Here is a 23,329-nt window from a genome sequence, read left to right on the forward strand (position 1 = left end):
GACATGTTTCTGTCCACTTCTAAAAGTATTTTTCATTTTAACATAATCTCATTCTGCTGATGCTTTCAGTTGGCCAGTTTCTTCTTAAACCCGATCGTTTAGAAAGTTCCCTCTCTCTCTTATTATTATGGATTAAACTGTTGTCCTGAGATTTAAGGTGTCTGCACATTCAAGATGAGCATAAATGTGGGTGCACAGAGGAAAACAGTGTGTACTTAGAATCCTTGATAGCCCAGATATTATTGATGGATGCTGTAAGTAAATGGAAAATGGTCAAATGAATAAAGGATTGGAAAGTTTTTGTTAAAGAGTGCCTGCAAGATACTAGTGAGTGTTTAATATAGCTTTGATCTGCCTTTGTTGCAGCCAGCTCAGGTGTTGGTTTTCTCAGTCTGATTTTCTTGTGCTTTTTAGGGTGACCCTGGGGAAATAATCACGTCTCCGTTGCCAGGACAAAAAGGCGACCCAGGATTTCCGGGTCTTCCAGGAATACCAGTAAGTCGACAACTTCATCATACTGTGCAACAAAAGGCATTTGCTCAATGTTGTAGAGCATTGTTTTACTGGCTATTGCAGTGTTCCACATTGGATTTTTGCAAGAAGTTCAAACTCAAAAACTTAGCAGTTGACTATAATTTTGTAAGCTGCTGTTCACTGAAGGGCCACAAGAAGGCGCGAGAGAGCTGGAGGACACAACGCTCAAGGCTTTTGGCCAGAGGATTATGTTCTTAGTAGAATAACACATGCCTGACGAGGGTTTTGGCCAAGCCGTACGTTTTGGCCACTGACAGATATTATTGGGCTCACTTGGCAGAAGCATTCAGTGCCTTGTGTTCACAGCCTCCTGTTTGGAAGCTACGATTGCAGGGAAATTGCTTCCAAAACCAAATACTTTACTTGCCATTTGGCCCAGCAGTAACAGTTTTCTTCTGGGTCTCTGACTCTCCCACAGTTCTGTTATACGTACAGCAGTATTTAATACCATGCCAGTGCATCAGGAAACCATCTCCCTGATCATAACTCTCTCCTTTTTTAACAGGGGGCATATTTTGTGTTAAATGAGGGTTGAATGGACGAGCAAATGTAGTAACTGGCCACTGATAGGGGAAAGCACATGTGTATTTATGCAAGTATCCTCCCTTTGACACCTAAAGCAGGAAGAAGAAGTGTTTGTTTTTTAACAAAAACAGAGCATGAGGGCAAGGAGAGCTAAACTGTGCCCTCTTGCACCCTTACCCTACTGAGTTTTGCTCATTTTCAGCACTTCTAGCCTGGTTCCCTTCTGGTATTGGAGCCTGGCTGGGAGAAAAATCTTTAAAGCACCAGAACATAATGAAAGAAAGTGAAGGGTGGGGCACAGTCTCTGCCGATTAGAGTCCGCACAGATAACCACTACACATAACCACTACACCACTACATTATGCAAGTATCCTCCCTTTGACACCTAAAGCAGGAAGAAGAAGTGTTTGTTTTTTAACAAAAACAGAGCATGAGGGCAAGGAGAGCTAAACTGTGCCCTCTTGCACCCTTACCCTACTGAGTTTTGCTCATTTTCAGCACTTCTAGCCTGGTTCCCTTCTGGTATTGGAGCCTGGCTGGGAGAAAAATCTTTAAAGCACCAGAACATAATGAAAGAAAGTGAAGGGTGGGGCACAGTCTCTGCCGTTGTGCTCCAGATGTGAATGGGCAGGTGTGTGTAAGTGAGTCAGTGTCGAGAACGGGAAGACTCAAGTTCAAATCCCCACTCTGCTTTGAAGCTTATGGAGGGACCAGTCACTCTCTACCTCGCCCACCTCACGGGATGGTTGTGAAGCTAAAAACATAGAAGGGTGTGAACTACATACTCCATCCCTTGGAGGAAGGGTGGGATCAAAATGTGCTAGACAGACAAACACATGTGGATCCTTCCGTTGCACCTGGTTTGATACAGATTCATTCCTGTGGGAGCTGAGATGGAGGAAGAGCGCTCTTGCCCTCTCTGTCCCAGAATGCACAGGGGCTTGAGCAGGGTCTTTCCTTGAGCCACTCAGCCTCCCACTCCTTTTTTGCAAGGCGAGACAAAGGTTAACAGGCATGAACAGCTAAGGTGTTGATGGGAGAGAACTCTGTCAGAGGTCCTGTGCAGGATAGGCATTTGTGAAACCCTTGGACTGCACTGGCTCATTTGAGAGAAAGCAGTTGAACTGCTCACGAACAGGGCCAGTGATGGTAACTAGGCCTGTGCCGAGAGCCAGGTGCTGAGATCCTGGGAACTGGATTGAATACCCCAATGCCAGACCTCACTAGTGGCTGAACTCTGCTCTGTCTTTCAATGCAGACGTATGCTGGTCGGTTTGCAGAGTCTCATTGCCTGCTGGGAAACGTTTTAGTAAAATCAGTGCGGAGAATCAGTGCTGTCTCCTGGGCAATCTGTATCTGACTCCTATCCACCATTTGTACCTCCATCAGCATTTAGGTGTTAGTTTGCTGGTTTAAATAATTTCCGTCCCGTTGCTCCAAATAAAATACTTGCTCAAAGCGGCTAATAAAATTCAAATTAGTCATTGATGTGAATGCCCACAAGCCAGCCGAAACAAAAGATGTGGAGGCCCTCAAAGGAAATGGACAAAAACGATTAGCAACACAGATCAGAGAGAGAGAGAGAGCCAGTCTTGTCATCCCGAAGCCTAGCAAAACAGGCAGGTGATTGCCTGGTACCTAAATGCAATAGAGGAAGTGCCAACTGAATATTATAGCAATTCCAAAGGGCACCACCACCAAGAAGGCCCTGTCTCTGGTCACACACACACACCCCGTCTCCCTTTGGAAGTCGGAGGAATCCACGGAAGGGCATCCAGTGAGGGTTATTATGGTGGGCAGGTTCATGTGGATGCAAGGATACTTGAGATATCCTGAGCCTAGACTATTTAGGTTCTGAAAGCCCCTTTATTAACCTTGTAATTTTGAAATAAGCATTGTTAAACAATGGAAGTCTGTGTTGACTGAGAATATGAAGAGCCATAGAGTTCAGCAGTTCCAAAGAACAGGCCAACACAGAAAAAGACAATGGTGTGATGGTACTTTCAGATTCCCTAACCGGAATGAATTATATGAAACTAGTTGGTTGGATCTTCTGAACTTCTTGGATGAGGGGAAGGCCCTTTCTTCTGGATGAAAGAGCTGCTGCTAGCAGAACAGCTCTGTAGGATCGAGTTTGGTATCTGCGTAGATTTTTTACACCTTTTGAGTTTGTCTTGTCTTCTGTCTTCCTAAAGGCAAAGGCGGCGGCAGGCAGAACTAAGGCCTGTTGCTGTAAGGGCTGAAAGTGCTGATGGTAATGAAATGGTACAAATTTAAAATACATTACATTTTAAATTGGCTTGAACTGGAGCCAAGCAGGAATAATGTTCAATGTCAGCCAGAACTTGAACCATTGCGTGGAGAACTGAAACCAAGTTGCGTGTTCCTTTCCCTCCTTTTGTGCAGTTTCCCATTCAGTTGCATTTCAGTGGTTAGGACTTCCTCTTCAGACCAGCACTAGAAACCACGTTTCGACATGGGAAATGGAGGGCCACAGTTTGTGGATTTGGATGACACGGTGCCACTGTGATTAGTGCTAAACTGTGAATTGAATGGGAAGCCGTGCAGTTGGGTCGAGGGGGCAGCACGAGGGCTTGCAACTTGTTTGGAGAGCCAGTTTGGTGTAGTGGTGAAGTGCGCGGACTCTAATCTGGGAGAATCGGGTTTGATTCCCCACTCCTCCGTTTGCTCCTGCTGGATGACCTTGGGCAAGGCATAGTTCTGATAAAAGCTGTTCTTGAAAAAAGAGCAGTTTTCTGTCAGAGCTCTCTCAGCCTCACCTGCCTCACAGGGTGTCTGTTGTGGGGAGGGGAAGGGAAAGGAGTTTGTAAGCTGCTCTGAGACACCTTTGGGTAGTGAAGGGCGGGGTATAAATCTAATATCTTCTTCTTGTTTCTAATCTTCCAATGGTGGCTTGAAGGATCATCAGCCAAGTGAGCCACTGTCTTTCCCCCTCATATCCACTGCCAAGCAACCCTCACCTTTTTCTTCTCTCCTCCTTCCAGGGCCCTGCCGGCCCCATCGGAGTGCAAGGTCCCCTTGGTCCTCCTGGGCCACCGGGTTTGATGGTATGTTCCCTCGACTTCCTCTGACTAGCCTGCAGAACAAGTCAGTGGCACCAGATGAGAATCTGAGCTGCTGGGCAGGAGATTCTCTAGTGCTTTCGGAATTGGGGGAGGGCGGGGGCCATTCTTCCGCTCTCTTACTATGCTTGTCATTTAACAGGGTCTTCCTGGCCCCCCGGGATTTCCAGGCCCAAAGGTACCTCTTGCCCTTTTTTTTTGCGTGTTTCTTTATTTGCCACCAGGGCCGGCTCACCCACTAGGCGAACTAGGCATCCGCCTAGAGCGCCGGGCCCTGGATGGGGCGCCAAGCTGTGCCTCCCCCCTCCTCCCCCCCCTTGGTGGCGGCGGGAGTGGGGGGGAAGAGGCGGTGGTGGCAGCAGCAAAAGGGTGGCTGGCTCCAGAGGTCTCCAGGTCTTCAGGCCCCACCGGGAGGTTGGCATCTGCGCCACAAGGCAGCCTCGCCTAGGGCGCAGAAACACCTCGAGCCAGCCCTGTTTGCCACCGTTCCGCTTTGACCGTCTTTTATCTCTTTGTAGGGCAATATGGGCTTGAACTTCCAGGGGCCCAAAGGAGAAAAGGTAAGCGTGGAACACTGAGCTGACACTTTGAGGCCGTTGACCCGCAGTTCGCCCAGCGCTGTCTCTTCAGGCTGAAAAGGTTGATGGGACTAATGTGTCTCGCTCTCTCTTGGGGAACCAGGGTGAACAGGGGCTACAAGGACCCCCGGGGCCACCAGGACAGATCGGTGAACAGAAAAGACCAAACGACGTGGAGTTTCAGAAGGGAGATCCGGTGAGTGAGGGGAAACTGCTCTGTTGGCCTGCTGTCGTCCACTCTCTATGCGGGAACTCCCAGTGACATCAAAGCATGCTAAGTGGTGCTTCCAGAAGTCCGATTAATTGGTCATCTAAATCCAAAAGTAGCAGTGGGATAACAAGGCCACGTGTGTGGTTATACCTGGCCTGTATTTGTGTGCTCACTCTATTATTAAAAGTTAATCCACTGTGAGAAAGGCTGACCAAATCCCTGACTCGAGGGCAGTGTTCCCTCTAAGCTGAGTTAGTGTGAGCCAGCTCACAGTTTTTTAGCCTCTGGCTCACACGTTTTTGTCTCAGCTCAGGAAGGACATCTTCAGAGCAAACTAATTTATGCATTAGCTAAATCGCTCGCTCACAGCTTTAATGCCAGTAGCTCACAAAGTAGATTTTTTGCTCACAAGACCCCACAGCTTAGAGGGAACATTGCTTGAGGGTATGCATTGTGGACCTGTCCAGACTGCTTGGTACATTTGGGGGTATTTTTAGTATTGACCTGGGTAGCCCAGGCTGGCCCGATCCTGGAAGCTAAGCAGGGTTGGCCTTGGTTAGTACTTGGATGGGGAGACCACCAAGGAAGTCCAGTATTACTGCGCAGGGTCAGGCAATGGCACACCACCTCTTGCTTGAAAACGTTTTGAGTTTTAAACTACATCTTATCTCTTCCTCATGGTTGACAGGGTGTTCCAGGTGACCGTGGTCCACCAGGCCCCCCTGGGCCACAAGGTCCTCCTGTAAGTAACTTCAAAAATGTTATAAGTGAAGTTGTGGTGCAGAACTGTATGGTCTATGCATTTGTGAGTTAATTGTCTGGCCATGTTTTTCTTTTGTTTACAGGGCTTTCCAGGTGGTGGAAAAGGTGAAAAAGGTGAGCAAGGAGAACCAGGCAAAAGAGTAAGTAACTTATTTGAACCCAACATTTATCTTTCCAAACTTGTATAGCTTTTGGAATTGAGGTTGGGCCACCAAATACTTGGTAAGAACATTTCCTTTCTCCTATGGTCTACTGACAATAGCATGTGTGAAACAGCTGGGATTGACAGTGGTGTTTTTCTGGGGTTTTTTTTCCACAAGCATGAGAGCACACTCTTTGGCTCTGGATTCATTAATCTGGAGTAACTACGGTTTTCCTGGAGCCAGACTCAAGGTAGACACTGAAAACTGTATGCGGGCTTTTTCTACCAAAAAAGCCCTGTAATAGACCATGATGTGTGATTGTTCAGAATTGTGAGATGGCCAGGCAGGGGGGTGGGGGAGAGGGCTCAGCAACAGGCAGTCTCCAGTACAGAGCTTGAAATCTTAAGGGAAATGAACAGAACTTCAAGTCTGCAACAGATCCTACAGTTGTCTTTTCTGTGATTAAGACCGTGATGATGATGACCAACGTTCTGCAAGTATGATCTCTGCAGGAGCCAGTGTGGTGTAGTGGATGGACCACCTCTGGGGAGGCCCAGATTCAAATCCCCAGTGAGGCCCAAACCAGATGAGATCCCCAGGAGTTCTTTGTCTGGAGCTCCCAGCATTTTTAAAAACATGGTTATCAGGTGTAGGTGGGATCAGTTCTGTTCAGATGCCTGTGGCATACGGCTCAAGAGAGGGTTAACTCCCCACTGGGATGCTTTCCCAATCTAAAAGTGTCTTGGGGGCCGCTCTTTGCCCGGTTGGGGCAAACATACAGGTACAGACATGGGTAATTTTGACCCAGTGGCCAAACAGTAGTTCCCGGAAGCCATTTTAGATTGGGGAGATGGCATGAAGGGGAAGAACAAAACGCCTTCCCCGTTTTCTGCCCTCATGCTGTACTCCTGATCCAAACTGGGCTCCTGCGCACCTGATCATAGAGATTTTAAAAGTGCTGGGCGCTCCAGACAAGGAATCCCCCGTTTCTTACTTTGTTTGGCCTTCAGCCATGAAGCTTTGGGGCCAGTCAGCCTCTCCCCGGCTGTCCAGCCCCAGAGGGAGGAGGATGTGAAATGGAGGAGAAGAGCACCCCATATGCTGCCCTGAGCTCACTGAGGAAGGTTGGGATAAAAAATATGCCAGCTGTCATGTAAAGTCATTCCCCTGAACATCTTTTTAAACTTGTATGTTGCTCTGCGGTGGTGTTTCATACATACTGAGGCTGTTGCCGTTACTACTGTTCTTTTGTGTTGTTATCAAACACACCACATGTCCAGGATTTTTTGTCCTGCCAGTTACTAACTCCTGTGGGTTTTGTCTGATGTTCTAGAACATTCTGTGAATTTTGGCATGGCCTCACGGCGATGAAAGTGACATCGTACTGCAGTGTCAGTTCCCCTCCCAGCCTCTTGTGCCACTTTGAAAACCACATTCCATCTCTCCAGCATTATGCCTTCTCCTTTTCTTCTTAAAAATAATAACCTGTGTAGATGATGCTGCTCTTTTCTAGTACATGGGGGTGACAGTATGGCCACGAGGGATGTGCGTTCAGTATAAACTGAACCAAATAACTACTTAAGCTGAATATTTACTTAAGCTGAATACAGATCTGTATTACTTAAGCCGAATACAGTATTATTTAAGCCGAATACAGATCAGAGATCTGTACTCAGTTACCAATATAGCTGAGCCCTGCAAAAACTGGGTGTTTTTTTTTTAAACTTTTATTTGGATCAGCTATACTGCAAGCCAACCCCAGGTGAGGTGGCACAGAGCTCTCAGCTGGGGCGGCATGGAGCTGAAAGCTCTGTTCCGCCTCGGCTGGGGCTGGCTGGCTCCTCTTGCATCTTGGTTTTAACCCAGCCCCGGATCGGCTGGGTCAGCAGGAGCCAGCTCCGCACCACCCTTCCTGGGGCTGACTCCTCTTTGCACGCTACAAGTCAACTCCAAAATGGTAAATTGACCCAGAAGCCTTCCAGGGGACAGACAGGCCAACCTTTATTGGCATGTAAGAGATAAGATTACGTTAAAATTTAGGAATACATCAAAAGTATGGCTGCCGAACAGCCAGCAAAAAAAGAACCGATCTGTTAATAGTTTCCCTGGTTCGAATTACAGATTGAAGAAAACAGGCAACATTAAAAGTTACAGAAGCGTTTTGCCCAGAGAGTAGCAACTGGACCTTGACATTCTCAGGAAGACCACGGCATGTAGAAAGAAGGGTGTCCAGAAACCCAAGAAATACTGATTTATTTATTTTTTTGCATACCCCTAATGGCCACACATGGGTAGCAGCTAAAGGAAAGTATCTGTCATCAGGAAACATCCTCTGAGAAATAACACGTTTGAAATAGAGAATTGCTATGCTAGGTCCTCTACAGAACATTCATTTAGTGTGGAATTGCCATGATTCACTCATTTCATTTAACAAATAATTCAGATTATGACACTGGTAATCTGTTGCCATTTAATGCTTTCTGTGTTGTCTTTCTGCCTTCTTTCAGAATTTGTGGTGATGTTTTAAATAACCTTGATTACAACATCAGTCCTGTGTGGACAGTCAAAGCACTGCTGATGCTTTTCAAACCTATTGTCCCTTCTCCTTCCAGCTTAATTGTTTTATCGTCTCTTACTTGGGGCTGGTTGGTTCTTTTGCATTCAGGAATTAATTATACACTATTAGCTCTTGTTCCCTTGGGAGAAGGAAACGAGGCTTATACAGTTTATAATTTGCCAAAGCTGCTGGCTGTCTCCCTGCAATAATCATTGATCAGAATTGTGATGTTACGATCAGAAGCAATTTTTAAAAAAATTATAAGCAGTGACTTTTACTGGCTACAAAGTAGAAATAAAGTCCTTAAGCCCTTTACCTGTGAAACAAAACCTGATAATTAACTAATGATTCAGGAACACTGGGAGAGAAACAGACTAGATAAGAGAAAATAGTCTGAAAACAATATAACAGAAGGAAAATTACAAGAGAAGTGGGACCCTGCGAAGGGCATTTCAGCAAGTAGACATGGGGCAGGATTTTGCACCTGGGGGCAGATTTTAATGGGGCTGTAGTGCTACACTGCTATCCCGCTAATTGTGAAACAGGATAAGTAGTGCAAAATAACCTTTGTATCGATGGAATGTATGACAGACCTCTGCTGCTTCTTCGCAGTGAGGCAGATTTTCCCACCAAAAAGCTGTTCTCCCTCTGATGCTGGAGGACATCCGATTGTGGGTGATTCCCACCCTCTTTAATTATAGAATTATAACTTTCTGCGTGGCCCTGTGATAGAGAAGTTACTTGGCTTTTGCCCAGGCCAGAGGTTTAATGTCGCTAAGCAGTAGCCCTCTTATCAACCCCCTTTGGAAGTGGCATTTGACACGAAGCAGAGTTCAAACAAGAATCTTGATTTTGTTGAACAGAGACGGTTGGGTTAGGAATAGGCAGGGGATGAGAAACTGAGGTAAATTTTGTTGTTTATACAAACGATAATATTTTGAGCAGGCAACAGAGTATAGTGGAAGCTTCATTTTCTTGCCGCTCCGCTGCATAGCTCTGCCTTTGAATCCCTTCCGCTGCGCTAACTCTGCCTGTTAATCCTTTCTGCCGAGCCTCTGCATACTCTGCTAGATCCGGAGGCCGCTCCGCTGCGCTCGCTCTGCCTATTGCCGCAAGCGCCGCCAGCGCGCGGCTCACGGGGGCCATTTCTAAGACCATTTCCCTTTTCACACAAACCAGGGGTAACTTCTGAGTTGAACCCACTGAATAACTGGGTAAGAAATGTCCTCCTTGTTCTAGAAGTGATACTTCTTTTTCTGTATGGCTAGTTTTCAACCTACTGTCCAGTCTCTTCTGTCAAACCTAAACCCCGGTTCTGGAGACTGTATATAAATGGAATTCAGCTAGGGCTGACACTTAGACTTTAAGCTCTGATGTCTGAACTTGTCTGTTTCCCTCAGACCGACACACACAATCCATTCCCTGACTGGCAACTGCCAAGCCAAAATCCAAAGACAACTGACTCCGTCTGACAAGACTGACAAGACTTTTGAAAGCTTTCCTCGGCTGGTGCTGACCAATCAGAGAGAAGGGGGTGCACATAGACAGCAGCTTGTCAATCAAACTGTGCTTTACAGTGAGGCGTTAACTCCTAATCTCCCAGCTCTCTGCTTTTGATGCACTAAGCATCCTGCTTTTGGAGGCCAGTTCGTCACAGAACTCTATTCAGCACTAGTTGAAAGGTGTGGGTGTGTGCATACATGAATGAATGCACATATCTATTTGCATACATGTCCCAGGGGCTGCGGTGGAGCTGCGGTGGCTCAAGTGGTTAAGACGCTGAACTGCAGGCTGTGGAAGGTCGGTAGTTCAGCAGTTCGAGACCCGAGTGCCGCATGACGGAGTGAGCTCCCGTCTCTAGTTCCAGCTCCTGCCAACCTAGCAGTTCGAAAGCAAGAAATTGCAAGTAGATAAATAGGTACCACTTCAGTGGGAAGGTAACAGCATTCCGTGCACCTTGGTGTTTAGTCATGCCGGCCACATGACCACGGAAACGTCTTCGGACAGCGCTGGCTCTTCGGCTTTGAAACGGAGATGAGCACCGCAACCCTAGAGCCGGATTCGACTGGCTTTCGAGCAAGGGAACCTTTACCTTTACCCAGGGGTCACTGCAAAACCATAGGATGATAATTTAACCCAAATCTGCAGCCCTATTAATGACAGGAGGCAAGAATGGCCCCCTCGTCCCCAGACATCCAGCACACCTGCTTGGCCTGTGATACCACTGGACATCCAGACGTGGGCAGAATGTTCTTCAGAGCATTGACTGGTGAAATCCAGTGTGCACGGGCCTAGAGTGCAGGGTTGAATCCTGGATTTCACCCAGCGTGTTGATCATGCAAAATGGACTCGTGTGTGTTGGCTTTTACATGCATGCACCACATTGTAACAGCGTTCCGTGCGCCTTGGTGTTTAGTCATGCCGGCCACATAACCATGGAAACGTCTTCGGACAGCGTTGGCTCTTCGGCTTTGAAACGGAGATGAGCACCGCAACCCTAGAGTCGGATTCGACTGGCTTGCGAGCAAGGGAACCTTTACCTTTACCACATTGTAATATTAAAAATACACGTGGATGCCAGAGGTGTTACAGGCAGGGCGGAAAGAGAAGGCATGCCATTAGCTCCCCCCATCTGTAGAGTCACAGATCTGGGTAAAGATATAATGTGATCCAGAGATTCACAATTTCCACCCCCGGTCTTATTTAGTTAGTGCATTGAAAGCAAAAATACTTTGGGAGCTCAGCTAGATTTGGGTCCAGTAGCACCCTGGAGGCTGACAAGTTTTTCAGAGTATGGGCTTTTGAGAGCCAGCGCTTTCTTTGTCATTGAAACTCAGTCGGAAATTTGGAAACTCAGTCGCTGAAATTATTTCCAGCCACAATATGCTTCCTTTTTGGAGAATCGCCTTTACAAACGGCATCCTGTTGTAATTTGTGTGAGAGAAGGAGCCGTGGCTCTGGGATCATCGCCGACACAGCTCACGGTTGCTTTTACATCGTTGCGTTCTCATTATCTCCTCACTCATCCATTTGTTGCATTTTTATCCCATCCTTGTCAAGGCGGGTTCTTGTTTTCATTGATCTTAATAACCACAAGGGGCCTCCTGCTGGTAGGTGTTTATTTCCAAGGCTCAGACTGGAGAGAAAGACTTGTGTGTTCAGTCTTAGCTGCCAGCCAGTGTCTGCACACTCAAAAGTTGCTGGACTGTTTTTCAATACCCATTTGTATTTTCAAGGGGAAGCCTGGCAAAGACGGAGAGCCCGGGCCGACTGGTTTGACTGTGAGTATGTTGCACCTTTCTCTCTTTTGACCTTACATAATGATTTTACACTGCTAATGCTCTGAGGGCTTATTTTGTTTTTCTGTGGAAGGGTTTGCCTGGCGATCCTGGTATACCCGGCCTTTCAGGAAGAGATGGAGAAAAAGTGAGTGTGTTTATAACTTAGACCTTTATATTTGCAAATGTTTCCTGGCTGAGCATATCTTTTCATATTAATTTATTGACATTTTCGTTGGCAGGGTCAGAAAGGTGAAACTGGTCCAGTTGGCCCACCTGGGCTTGTAAGTTTCTGTCCGTTCATTCTTCTCTTCCCTTTTTGTGTACGATGTAATTCTCCCAAGTAGATCCCCCCCAAAGAGTCTTTTTAGGCACCATCTTTTAGTGTCAATATTATGGTAAAAACTGTTTTAATTGATTAATTAACTTTTATATTTATTGTGTTACGGATGCTGTTGTTACCCGCCCTGAGCCCTGGTGCACAGGGGAGGGAGGGCTACAAATCCAATAAATAAATAAACGTTAGCAGTAATTATTTTATTTATAACAAAGAGAGGCTTGTGCTACCATAATGGCTAACAAGTGCATTGTGGAATAAGAATAACCACAGTTACCCTACTGGAATGTTATTTGTGTGGTGCACACAGAAATTCTGCATGCAGCCTTTACATAAAACTAACATGATGAAACTGTATTAGGGCCATTTTAAAAGGGTCATGGTCAATGTTCCCTCTAAGCTGCGGCATCTTGTGAGCAAAAATCCTACTTTGGTGAGCTACTGGCATTAAAAGTTGTGAGCGAGCGATTTGGCTGTTGCATGAATTAGTTTGCTCTGGAACCCTTCTTCCTGAGCTAAGACAAAAATGTGTGAGCCGGAGGCTAAAAAACGGTGAGCTAGCTCACACTAACTCAGCTTAGAGGGAACACTGGTCATGGTTTTAAAGAACTGAGCGGCTACAGATCAGAGCTGAGTTCTGGCTGAAGCAGGCCTTCCCTTCACCACAGGGAATCTGCTTGCAGAGGAAGGAGTAGGGCGTGGCTGGAGGTGAGCTGCAGGACCTTGGATAGTTCCGAGGCTGACAGCAGTAACAGCAGCCAGAACCTCCGAAGGACCCATGAGGGCCTTCCTCTCTTAGGTCAAGGAGTGTCCCTCAAAGGGCCCGTTCTTGGATTTGTGTTCCTATGGCACTCTGTGACATCCTGGTGTCTCTAGGGAGTGGGGCTGGGTGATAGCGACCGTGGAAGCAGTAGGGAGGGGCAGGTCTTCAGGGGATACAGTCTGGATACAAAAATGAGGGGCTTCAGGGTTTGTGGCTAGAGATGCTGTTCCCCCTTCCCTCTGGCCTGTTCTTCCCTGTATGCTATGTGAGTCCTCCTCTCTTGCTGCTTTGGTATGAACACGTGCACAAATAATGGGCAATGGGGGCGGGGAAGGGCACATCAGTCGAGAGTTTCAAAATTTCAGGGAAGTTTAAAATAAAGTGACTTTCCTCTTTGAAACAAATAAATTAGTAGGGGACACAAAAGCAGCCCTTCATTATTTTTACTTGTAGGTTTCTTGGCGTTCTGAGGTCTTGGATTTCAGTATTTAGGTTGTACTTTATTTATGGACTAGCATTACATTACCTTTACATTTGTTAGATGTTATCTTTGTTTCTGTATTCGTTATCTGATACCATGCCACCAATATTTTTTCATATTTTATATTCAAGAATTAAAAATTCAAAACCCTTTTTAAAAGGGGAGATATACGAGAAGGATCTCCAAAAATGTTAGAATAGGCAGCGCTGGCATTCATTCATTCTTGCTAAAATAAACATAAATGTTTATTTTATGTTTAATTTTTTAAAAATGATGTTGGGTGTCTGGATGCCTAATGAATTTTGCATAGTGGAATCTTTTGAAATTTCTGCCTAATTGTTTTGGCTGGTGGCTATTTAATATAGCTGTGTGAGGGGACAGATTAGTCTTGGCCATTGTGCTAAGCATCTTGGTTGCATTCAGATATCACACTAAAATGTGTCTTGTTTAAACAATAGATGGTGCTACAAATTCTGCTTAGTTGTGTGCGGCAACAAGGTGTGTTTTTGCGGGGCACAGATAAACCTGTGTGGTTATGATGTTTGAATGCACCTGATATATTAACTCTCTTATGTTGTAAAAACAAGATTAAAACTGTTGTAGGAAAGAAGTAATGCCTGAATACTTGAATTTCTTTTGTATCTAAATAAAGCCCTCTGGAGTTGCTGTTTTTAATCGCATGTCTTCTAGACGTCTACCAACCTTTGTTGCCTCTTAATGGGCATTTGACAGGTTGATTTAATAAAAGCCCCTTATTCTAATTAGCTCAGGAAAGTCCAACTCACACCCCTTATCCTTTTCTTTTTGAATAACCTTTTTCTTCATTCATGGAATATATCAGGTGATTCCAAGGCCAGGAGTCAGTACAACAGTGGGACCCAAAGGAAGCAAAGGGCTGCCAGGTCAACGTGGCGAGAAAGGTGACCGTGGTTTTCCTGGCTTACAGGGCCCTCCTGGCATACAGGGCCCCCCAGGTAAGAGAATGAGAGTCTTCAGCACCTGAACATTCACTGATTTATTTATTTATTAGTTTGATTTATACCCTGGCCTCCCCGCCAAGGCGGGCTCAGGGTGGCTAACATAAAATGCATATATAAATACAGTTAAAAAACATACATAAACATCCGTCAATTATCCATTTTCCTAAAATGCCGGAGACAATTAAATGCAAGAACAAGATGCATTTCTTCCTTTAGGAGGTGCTATTGTCACAAGAAGATAAAAAGGTTTCAGTTTTGTTTTTGCATGTGGTTGGGTATTCTGTTTGTAATAATTGTTTGGATACACTATATTTTTAATAGGCTAGTTGTGATAATTTCATGCCAAGTAAAAATGTCCATAGTCATATTTTATGTTCCTAAAGTAACAGAATGACTTTCAATCTGGAAAAGACAGAAGAATTGCTATGTAGCATTTTTTTCAATTTTCCCGAAAATTTCCGTTTCCCCCCGAAAAAAAACTAAAAAAAAACCCGGGTTTTTTTCCGAGCTTCAAAATTTCCGGAAATTTTACATCTCTAGTCATGACTCGATAGAACACTTTACCTCAGAAGGGAAACGAGGAAGGAAATTAGAAAAAACTCCCAGTAGGGAAGAAATACGTTTGAAATTGTTAAATTTAGCAGAAATGGACAAATTAAGCTTGTTAATTCAGGGGAAAGGAGAAGAATTTTTCTTGAAAAGATGGTCGAGGTTATATAAATGGATAAATACTAAGGATAAAGAACAGACTCAATGTAAAGTTTTCTATGATTGATTATTCATTCAGTTGTTTGTGTATTAAAAATATAAATAAATATGGGGGGGGAGAAGGGAAACGAGGTGTTTCTATCTTGAACTCTTATCTAACAAGGTACGGATTCCACCTTAGATACTCTGAATTGTATTTTAACATTGGTTCCCTCGACTTGTCTGTTCCAAAGAGGTGACCCTTTAACATTCCGTAGGGGAAAAATGCTGCCCATTCTAGCCTGGCCAGCTTCCAGCCAAGGGGAGGGCGGGATATAAATCTTAAAAAATAAAATAAACAAATAAAGGTGTCGTAATTTTCAGCAGTAGAGATACTGAGGGGACCTACTTGTGTTTCCAATGTAGGAATCCCCAGTGTAGGCCCTTCTGGAGCCCCTGGCCTACCTGGGGAGAGAGGACAGAAGGGGGATCAAGGTCTACCTGGGGTTTCCATTCCTGGACCGCCTGGGCTTGATGGACGACCCGGAGCCCCCGGCCCACCAGGCCCTCCTGGCCAACCTGGACCTTCTGTTCCACCCAGTAAGTACTTTTTTTTTTAACTATCGAATGCTGAAATCTTACTTCTCTAGATCTGATATGTGTTCGAGCTGGAAAGAAGGATAGGGAGACAAATGTTGAATGATCATTTATCTATTTAAAAATGCATTAGCTGCCTTTCTCATTTGTGGAACTCAAGGTGGATTGCGATACAAATAAAACATTATGAAAGCACAAACAAAGCCCACGAGTATAAAAACCTATTAAAAGCAAATAAAACATTATGAAAGCACAAACAAAACCCACGAGTATAAAAACCCATACTTTAAAAACTCCAGTTAGGACTGCCAGTAAATAAAGACTAGATCAGTCAAGTGTAGTCCTCAATAAAACCGTCTTCAGCAACTTCCCAGAGACTGAATGTGATGGGGGCCAGGCACACCTCCACCTGCGAAGGTTGTTGCATACTTGTGGGGATACCACCGAAAAATTCAGGGTGAGTTGAGCTCACCCAATGGGATGCTTTGATTTATATTATATACAGTATAGACGTGAACTAACGATGGGTGAACCCTGCCTATTTTGGTTGAGATTGGGTTTGTTCTTTCCAAACCTGTTTAGAGAATTCTTGGAAAGAGCTCAGGCTTCCTTGTTGATAGCAAGCCAAAAACGTGGGAAGACCCTCAGCCTCCCAAGAATGTAGAGGATCAAAGCTCCCTCTCTCTCCCTGCCCCCACCTTTCCTCGCCAAAACCCACAGTCCTCCCATGCTCAAGCTTCTGCTGAGGATCCTGCTGGTGGGAGGAAATCTGTGGGAAACCGAAAGAATTTTGGCCATTTTGGAATGGCCAAACGTCTTTACAAGCTGAGCCAGAATTCAAAGGGAATTAAAAATGTAACAGTTGGTGGCCAAAATAGAGACCCAGTTTGGTGTAGTGGTTAGTAGCGCGGACTCTAATCTGGAAGAACCGGGTTTGATTCCCCACTCCTCCACGTGCACCTGCTGATGTGACCTTGGGTCAGTCACAAGCTCTGGCACAGCTGTCCTTGAAAAAGAGCAGTTTCTGTCAGAGCTCTCTCAGCCCCACCTCCTTCACAGGGTCTCTGTTGTATGGAAGGGAAAGGAGATTGTAAGCCGCTCTGAGACTCCTTTGGGTAGTGAAGGGCGGGGTATGAATCCAATCTCCTCCTCTTCTTCTTTAGATAGGAAGGATTTTTTTAAAGCAAAGCTCCTTTTAGCAGATACATTTACTGCTTAGGAGGATGGAAGCCCGTGGAATCCAAGAAGTGGAAATAGGGAAGCCCGTGGAATCCAAGAAGTGGAAACAGCAGGATGCAACTTTCTCTTTGGTGTTGGAGTTTCCTACTAGCTCATTGCCCTTGCTGTCCATAAAATTCTAGAGCCAGTGTGGCGTCAGGGTTAGAATGTCAGACTAGGGTCTGGGAGACCCAGGGTTGGATCTCCACTCAGCCATAGAAGGTCGCTGAGTAACCTTGGGCCAGGCACTCACGCACTCTCAGCCGAGCCTATCTCATAGGGTTGTTGGGTAGATATAACAGAGGAGAGGAGAATGATGTCAGCTGTTCTGAGTCCCCGTTGAGGAGAAGAGTGAGGAATAAATGAAGTAAATAAAATTAAATAAAATAGAAGGGAGCTCCATGGTGCTGGTCTGAGTTGTGACAGAAGCAGCTCAGACTTTCCCCGTCAGAATTTCTCCCGAGCGCTGGAAGTTCCAAACTACCTGATCTTGTTTCTGGAATGGTTCCAATGCATTAGCAATCTGCCATTGTTCCATTTTTGAATTCTGGATATTGTTCAGACATGTGCGGTTTACCCAGGGGTCATTTCATAGAAAAAGAGGTGCAGGAGCTCATTAGCATGACTTATTTGCATATGCTACACCCCCTGACATCACCAGAAGTGTTTCAGAAGGCAACACCCACTGCTCAGGCTCCACTGGACTGTTTTGGATTGCTAGCTATTGGGGGGGTGGACTTGTAGCTCTGCCCTCACAGAGGAGGGAGAGCTTGTACTTGAATAAAACTCGGTCTTAAAGGTGCCACTGGACTTTTTTGGATTGCTTGCTATGGGGGGAACGCGCAGATCGGCCCTCACAGAGGAGGGAGAGCTTGTACCTGAAGGCGGGCCGGGGGGGGCTCTGCAACTTACCTGGCTGCTTCTTGCTCCTCGTGGCTTGACTGAGGGCTGCTGGGAACAGCGGGTGGGGCTTGTTGCATGTGCCTGCTCCCTGGGCTCCTTACTGCCGGAGCTCCGTTTCTGTGCGCTCCCGGAGGAAATGACCCCTGGGTTTACCACTTACTTTATTTTGTGTATTTTTGCTCTTACAGGCTATTGATGCACACTGGAGCAGATGTCCTTTGATCACATCATGTTGTGAAAAGAAATCCTTGATGTGATTGCACCAGGACATTTTTTATATATATAATTTAAGGCACATATGCACTAGTGCCCATTAGTAACCCAATGCACAAGTTGGGGGGAAAATGCATTGAACTGCAAGTAGGCCAGTGCTGGAATAATTTTTGTAGAAAGACTCCAGTGAATGGAGAAGGATTTCACAAGGCAGGTGCACTGGAAAGCGACACACACAACAGTTTTGCCAAGAAATATGATGCAAGTTAAAACAATTTGGTGCAAAAGGCAACCACCACCTGAAACAGCACAATTTTTTAATTAATGGTTTTTAAAATATTCTTTCTTTTTTAAAAACTCAAAATCCAGCAACTAATAAAAAAGCAGGAAACATATGTATAAAGTAGAAATAAAAACATAACATTGGTGGCAGATCTATGCATAAGTTACTATAAAAGATTTCCGAATATCCAGAAACAAGTCCATACATAATTGTTGTCTATATGCTGTATGTTCAAATATTTGATAAGGTTGTAAGGTTCTCGGTCCATTGATTTACAGGATGTGTGCGTTTATATCTCCAGTGTTGCAGTACAAGTCTTTTCGCTGTGGTCATTGCACAGATGGTCCATTTTCATTGACCATCAAGTAGCCTCCAAGAGACAGGCAAATAGTTCAACAGCGTACAAGCATCCTCAAAAATCGGTGAACATGCTAATACAGAATTCATACAAGCAGGGGTCATTTCGTAGAAAAAGAGGTGCAGGAGCTCATTAGCATAACTTATTAGCATAACTTATTTGCATATGCCACACCCCCTGACATCACCGGAAGTGTGTCAGAAGGCAACACCCACCACTCAGGCTCCACTGGACTCTTTTGGATTGCTAGCTATTGGGGGGGGGGGAACGTGCAGATCTGCCCTCACAGAGGAGGGAGAGCTTGTACCTGAATAAAACTTGGTCTTAAAGGTGCCAGTGGACTGTTTTGGATTGCTAGCTATTGGGGGGGGGGACGCGTAGATCTGCACTCCAAGAGAAGGGAGAACTTGTACCTGAAGGTGGGCCAGGGGGGGCTCTGCAACTTACCTGGCTGCTTCTTGCTCTGACTGAGGGCTGCTGGGAGCAGGGGGTGGGGCTTGTTGCATGTGCCCGCCCCCTGGGCTCCTTACTGCCAGAGCTCCACTCCTGTGCGCTCCCGCAGGAAATGACCCCGGGATATAAGTAATAACTGTCTCTCAGAAAAACGGAATGACTTTAGTCAATCAGTCAGGAATCAATCGAAGGATGACTGTAAGTGAGGCTGAATAACTACCCCTTTCCCCATTTATGATTTGTCTTCTCTCTTTTTGTTTTTTTTGTTTTTTTTTGTGATGTGTGCTTCTCATCAGTCAGGAAAATTATAGATAGATGGGGAGTTACAGCAAATTCTGCAGTCTTCTGCTTCCAGCTTGTAGCTGCACTCCTTTTCTAAAATTTGTCTTTTCCTTTCAGCTGGCCAGCTGTGTGACCGAGGCCCCCCTGGCCTTCCAGGACCTCCAGGAGAGCAAGGGTTTCTGGGGGAGAGAGGCCAGAAAGGTATACTTCCACAACACTGTTAATTCATGTCATATAGATTCCCTCCATCAAAATGGCACAAGTTGGGATCAGTGTAAGCTCTCGGGATGTTTGTTGCTGGGATGTGATTCTGCATAGCTAGAACGGTTTTTCTGGCTGAGAACTTGGAGATCCATGACCAGTCAAAGCAGACGCTATTAGGTCTGGCTCACTGTGAGGCTGCTCTGTGTGTCTAGGTGGTTGACCGAAGTATCTTACAGGTTTACAGAATCTTGCAGGCTAAGAAGCAGGGAAGGATGTCTGTGTCACAGATTTATTTATTATTTATTTATTCTTTAAATTTGTATCCCGCCCTCCCCGAAGGCTCAGGGCGGCTAACAAGGGCATAAATGCCAATAAAACAACAGGAACAATAAAATACAATACAATATACAACATAATACAATTAATAAAATATCGGTGCTCCACTACTTGCTCCAATTCGTAAAATCAAGATGGTGTTCGGCAGCTGTTATAACAATACAACGACCATATGTCCCCACAACCCTATCATCCGCCAGGTACGTCTCGCACCCCCCCTGTGGAACTGTGCAAGGTCCTGCAGGGCCCAGATCTCTTCTGAGAGTTCATTCCACCAGGTAGGAGCCGCCACCAAAAACGCCCTGGCCCTGGTCACAGCGAGTTTGATGTTCCCAGGGCCTGGAATATCCAAGAGATGTTGGGTTCCCGACCGTAGTGCTCTTGGGGGAACATGCGGGGAGAGTCGGTCCCTTAGATTATGACATAGGCTGCATCGGTGGGGTGTTTTCTTTTTTTTTTCCTGTGATGTTCCATTAAGAAATTTTTGCGAGGTGTTATCTTGCTCTGTTTATTTTGATGTATCGCTGCTCTACTTCTTTAATAAGCAGGACTACGTGCCAGATGTCTAGAGGAAGCTGAACTCTGAGTAATGGATTATGTCTGTATTTTTAATGTGCAGTCCTATTCACTGTCCGGGCCTCCTTACTCTGTGTCTTTGTACCCAGGTGATAAAGGAGACACCTGCTTTAACTGCATAGGCACTGGCATTAAAAAAAACCCCAGGGCCGAAGGGGTTCCCAGGGCCGCCTGGAAGTCCAGGTAGGCAATGTCTGGTTTCATCCATCTCTAATGCATATTAGGGCTGTCTCTTCCCCCCCCTGCCCCCCCGTTGCAAGAAGATGTTAGTGCAAACGCTGTAACCGTGTACACACAGTAGAAGCCATAACTACACTGCCAAATCTTTACGGTTAGGGTTAGGGTTAGGGTTTGTGAGCAAGCCTAGTAAATCAGTCGTCCCCAAAATAACTGGCTTTCTCTTTGGTATTTGAGTTTCCCCACCCACTTGCTGCTTTTGCTGACTATAAATCTGGACACTGGAGGAGAGCGGAGCCAGTGTGCCCCACAAGAGCTGGGGTGGTGGGCTGCAGCTGGGACAGAAACAAATCAGATCTCCTACCAGGGGTATTTATGTACGTACGACGCTGAAAGGATTCGTTCACCACCCCTCCGCATACATATGCCCCGAAGCAGTTAATACTATATAGCTGGCTCATCAAGTCAGCCTATAACCAGTTACAATAACATCTCAAACAAAATGCAGAGGTCACGAAATCAAGCTGCGTAGCTTAAAAAAAAAAAAAGACATTGGAAAACAGCCGTATCAATGAAAACAAAAGCTACCCCTGAAAATCATAGTCTGCTGAAAAGCAAAAAAAAATAATATCTAGGGCAACCCCACCCCACCCAGCGCCCCATACAACAAACTATTCAGAGCCCGCTGAAATGTTGAAAGACAAGTTTTGGCCTGGAGTTGATAAAAGTCCCAGATGGTGGCAGGCGTGGAAGGGAGAGGGCGTGGAAGGGCATTCCATGGGGGCAACTACTAAGAAGGCCGTGTCCCCCACAACCACCCACCTACCCCACTTCCAAACATAGTCCCATGTCTTTTCTGGAGGTTTGAGCAAGCCTTTCACTGTGCTGTCATGGTTTGCCAAATCAATAGACGTGTTTTCTTGCTACTACAGATCTTTTCTTTCCTTTGTGATCAGGGTCACTTGGTTTGCCTGGCCCCAAAGGTGATAAAGGCTTTCCTGGTCTACTTGGTCCTCCTGGCCCACCAGTAAGCATCTTTAAACGTTGGTTGGTGGGAGGACGGGGTTGGAGAGAGAGCATTGGGAAGAACCTATGCAACGCTACCTACTGAAACAGTTACTTTTTTTAAATCTAGGGTTTTCCTGGCCCTCCAGGCCTTGCTGGACGTCCTGGTGCAAAAGGTGACCCCGGCGAAGTCCTTGGCTTCCCTGGCTTGAAAGGCGACAAGGGAGACCCTGGTTTCCCAGGACTTCCGGGTCTGCCTGGACTCGCTGGTTCTCCTGGATCAGATGGACAGCCAGGCCCTCCTGGACCAAAGGGCGAACCAGTAAGTTAAATATTATATTGTGGGAATGAGCAGTATTCTAAATCCATTGTGATAAATGTAAACGGTGGGCGTGCCAAGCTAATTTCAACCAAATACATATACAGCATGATGGGAAGGGTCATTTCCTGCAGGAGAGCACAGGAGCGGAGCTCCGGCAGTAAAGAGCCCAGGGGGCGGGCACATGCAACAAGCCCCACCCCCTGCTCCCAGGAGCCCTCAGTCAGAGTAAGAAGTAGCCAGGTAAGTTGCAGAGCCCCCACCTCAGTCCAAAACAGTCCAGTGGCACCTTTAAGGCCAAGTTTTATTCAGGTACAAGCTCTCCCTCCTCTGCGAGGCCAGATCTGCACGTTCCCCCCCCCCAAATAGCTAGCAATCCAAAACAGTCCAGTGGAGCCTTCTGACACACTTCCAGTGATGTCGGGGTGTGTGTGTGTTGCATATGCTAATGAGTTATGCTACTTAGTTATGCTAATGAGCTCCTGCACCTCTTTTTCTACAAAGTGACCCCTGGGATGGGTAATGTCTCCCTAGCTCATCTCCTGTTGCTGCCCTGAACTTTCTACCTCTTTCCGTTCTGTCTGTGCCTCGCTTTATGGAACCAACTGGAGGATCCAAAGACAGTGAAGGGACAGTACTTTTAAACTGTTGAGTAGGATTAGGATTGGGGTGGATTGGTGGCGGAAAGTGCCGTCAAGTCACAGCCGATTTATGGTGACCCCCCCTCGGGGGTTTTAATGGAAGAGACGTTCAGAGGTGGTTTGCCCATTTCCTGCCTCTGCGTAGGGACTCTGGACATCCTCGGTGATCTCTCCGGGTACTAACCCAGGGCCAGCCCTTCTTAGCAGCCAGGATCTGACAAGATCAGGCTAGCCAGGGCCATCCGGGTCAGAGCCGGAGTGGTAGACGATGGGCCTCTAAACCAGACTTTTCAGAGGCTTATTGTCCGGAATTGTTCCGGGCCTTTTGAGTAGGAGGTGGAGCGTTCAGATCTTTGAACTGCTTTCTGGTTGCTGAACTCTGCTGTGAATTCAGTGATAACACAAATACTGCAAGTGTGCATCCATATATTCGTAAATAGCAGAGGTCATTTCGGGGGGGACTGCAGTTCCCCCGGGTGAGGTACGGGGGGCGGGGCACACGACGAAGCCCCGCCCCCTGCTTCCGGCCGCCCCGCTTCCGACCCACATTCAGCCAGGAGGAGGCAGGAGAAGAGGGAGGGTAAGTTGCTTCCTCCCTGCCTCTCCCCACCCCTGCCTGCCTGGGGCCAGGGAGGCCCTTCGCGGGGCTTCCTTGCACTCCCGCTGGCCTTGCAGGTCCACCGCCGGGCCCCTCATGGGGCTTGGCAGTGGAGCTGCAAGGCTGGCGGCGGCGGCTGGGACCGTTGGGGGCGGGGTGTGTGGCCTTATGACACACTTCCGGTGATGTCAGGGGGTGTGGCCTTATGACACACTTCCGGTGATGTCAGGGGGTGTGGCCTTATGAC

General features: G+C 46.4%; 1 protein-coding gene across 1 annotated transcript in view; it reads left to right on the forward strand.

Annotated features, from left to right (window-relative positions):
- The window catches only part of COL4A5 (collagen, type IV, alpha 5), a gene marked incomplete at its 5' end in the record, with an annotated part of 118,859 nt that overhangs the window by 15,441 nt on the left and 80,089 nt on the right, over window positions 1-23,329 (forward strand). The window contains 17 exon segments of the mRNA XM_015415427.1: window positions 415-495; window positions 4,065-4,127; window positions 4,285-4,320; window positions 4,661-4,702; window positions 4,824-4,916; window positions 5,620-5,673; window positions 5,777-5,833; window positions 11,630-11,674; window positions 11,766-11,819; window positions 11,914-11,955; window positions 14,094-14,226; window positions 15,346-15,519; window positions 19,344-19,427; window positions 20,432-20,478; window positions 20,480-20,525; window positions 21,476-21,546; window positions 21,655-21,846. Coding sequence (XP_015270913.1) covers window positions 415-495; window positions 4,065-4,127; window positions 4,285-4,320; window positions 4,661-4,702; window positions 4,824-4,916; window positions 5,620-5,673; window positions 5,777-5,833; window positions 11,630-11,674; window positions 11,766-11,819; window positions 11,914-11,955; window positions 14,094-14,226; window positions 15,346-15,519; window positions 19,344-19,427; window positions 20,432-20,478; window positions 20,480-20,525; window positions 21,476-21,546; window positions 21,655-21,846 — 1,314 coding nt within the window.

Source organism: Gekko japonicus, unplaced genomic scaffold (assembly GCF_001447785.1).
Source record: "Gekko japonicus isolate JY-2015 unplaced genomic scaffold, Gekko_japonicus_V1.1 scaffold1282, whole genome shotgun sequence".
Taxonomy (NCBI): Eukaryota; Metazoa; Chordata; class Lepidosauria; order Squamata; family Gekkonidae; genus Gekko; species Gekko japonicus.